Source organism: Austrofundulus limnaeus, unplaced genomic scaffold (assembly GCF_001266775.1).
Source record: "Austrofundulus limnaeus strain Quisiro unplaced genomic scaffold, Austrofundulus_limnaeus-1.0 Scaffold7, whole genome shotgun sequence".
Classification (NCBI taxonomy): domain Eukaryota; kingdom Metazoa; phylum Chordata; class Actinopteri; order Cyprinodontiformes; family Rivulidae; genus Austrofundulus; species Austrofundulus limnaeus.
This window is the reverse complement of record NW_013952409.1, coordinates 2454260-2455831: the sequence shown is the minus strand read 5'-3', so window position 1 is coordinate 2455831 and position 1572 is coordinate 2454260. Positions and strand designations below refer to the sequence as shown.

General features: G+C 39.1%; 1 protein-coding gene across 1 annotated transcript in view; it reads left to right on the top strand.

Annotated features, from left to right (window-relative positions):
* Window positions 1-1572, top strand: part of LOC106535154 (thyroid hormone receptor alpha-B) — a gene marked incomplete at its 5' end in the record, with an annotated part of 12398 nt that overhangs the window by 9118 nt on the left and 1708 nt on the right. The window contains 1 exon segment of the mRNA XM_014032088.1: window positions 613-668. Within this exon segment, the coding sequence (XP_013887542.1) occupies window positions 613-668 (56 nt within the window).

Below are 1572 nucleotides of genomic sequence, written 5' to 3'. Positions count from 1 at the left end.
AACAGGCAGATTTTCTTATGAACTTGGTTCAGTCAAACTGAAACAGGAAGTGACATCAATGGGAGCCTCTTAAAGAAATTAGTTTTTTTATATTTAGGAAACTTGGCATAATACACAGGATTTGCCCCATTTTGTTACACAACTGCTTCTTTTCTTTTAAACTTGGTTCAGTCAAACTGAAACAGGAAGTGACATCAATGGAAACCTCTTAAAGAAATTAGTTTTTTTGCAACATGTTATTTTTTTTGGAAAAAATATTAATATTTATTACTAAAAATTTGGTGTCACGGGCACTTTAAGAGATTAATGAAGCAATTGTTGGGCCGGACTTTGATCACCCGCAGACTGGATGTGGCCCGCGGGCCTCCAGTTGACTAGCCCCGGTGCTGTAAAAACATCAGATTTGACGTCTTTAACACGTTCTGCTTCTTTTCAGCTCAGTGAGAAAACAAAAAATAAAAAAAGCTCCAATCCTCAGGTTCAGATGAAGATAATTCACACGTTTGCTCAAAGAGTGGATTCATTCCTCGAAGAAAACAAACCCGGAAGCATTTTTATTTATTTATTTATTTTTGTCGCCTACGGCAGTCAGTTTTGCCTTGCCTTAATTAGCAAACACGTAATGACGGCTCGTCTCGGCTGCTTGTAATGAGACTCGGTGTGAATGGGTAATTATCTGGGCGGCTGAGTTATTGTCTTGTGGGACAGCTGCAGTCGAGGAGCAGGAATTTGTTGTGATGACTCACAGGAGAGGAAGAAAGTTGCAACTGTAATCTGTTGTGTGTGCGGAAATAAATCAGAGCTGCGTCTGAACATCACATTTTATCGATAAGGTTTTATTATTTTTATTATATAGATAAAAGTTCAGCTTTAACAGATAAGGAGAGTTTAAGATTCCACATCACCACTGTGGGATCTTCTATCCCCACTATATTAGGTAATACTTTAAAATAAGCCTTCTTAATCTGATTAAAGAGCGGAGAATCTGTTTAGCTTACATGAGATCTCTTCATGCTGCTGCACTCGCCCGCTGATCAAAATGCGCAGAAAAGCAAGCGCTTATTTAGCCTCTGAAAATGAATCTGTTGCTTTCGTCTCCGATTGATGCAGCTGCAAATGAATTAGAAGYGTTTAGTTTAATAAGACAAATCAAGGCAGCAAACGCCAATTAATCTGCTCAGCTGTCAGGAGCGGCACGGCGAGGAGAGGCGTTTACATCCAGGTGAGATTAATTCAGCGCGCACATCCTGCAGATTTAATAAAACGAGTTTTAACTCGGAGAGTTTAATATTCATGGAAATCAGCGGGGAAAGAAATAATCTGTGTTCATTAGAGGAAACTAATGTCTGCTGTTTTTGCAGCTCATCCTCTTCATCACATCAGTCTTCCTCACCTCCTCTGACTTTTTTCTTTTTTCTTTTTTTGGTTCTTTGATCGTTTAAATTAAAACTAAACTACGGTGTCAAATCCACTAAAGCCTTACAAAGTTCTTCCTTAAAGTTCTTCACCTTTTTGACCTCAGGGCCCAGTTTGTTGAACATAAAGTGACACGAGGTCCAGTCAGACATTACC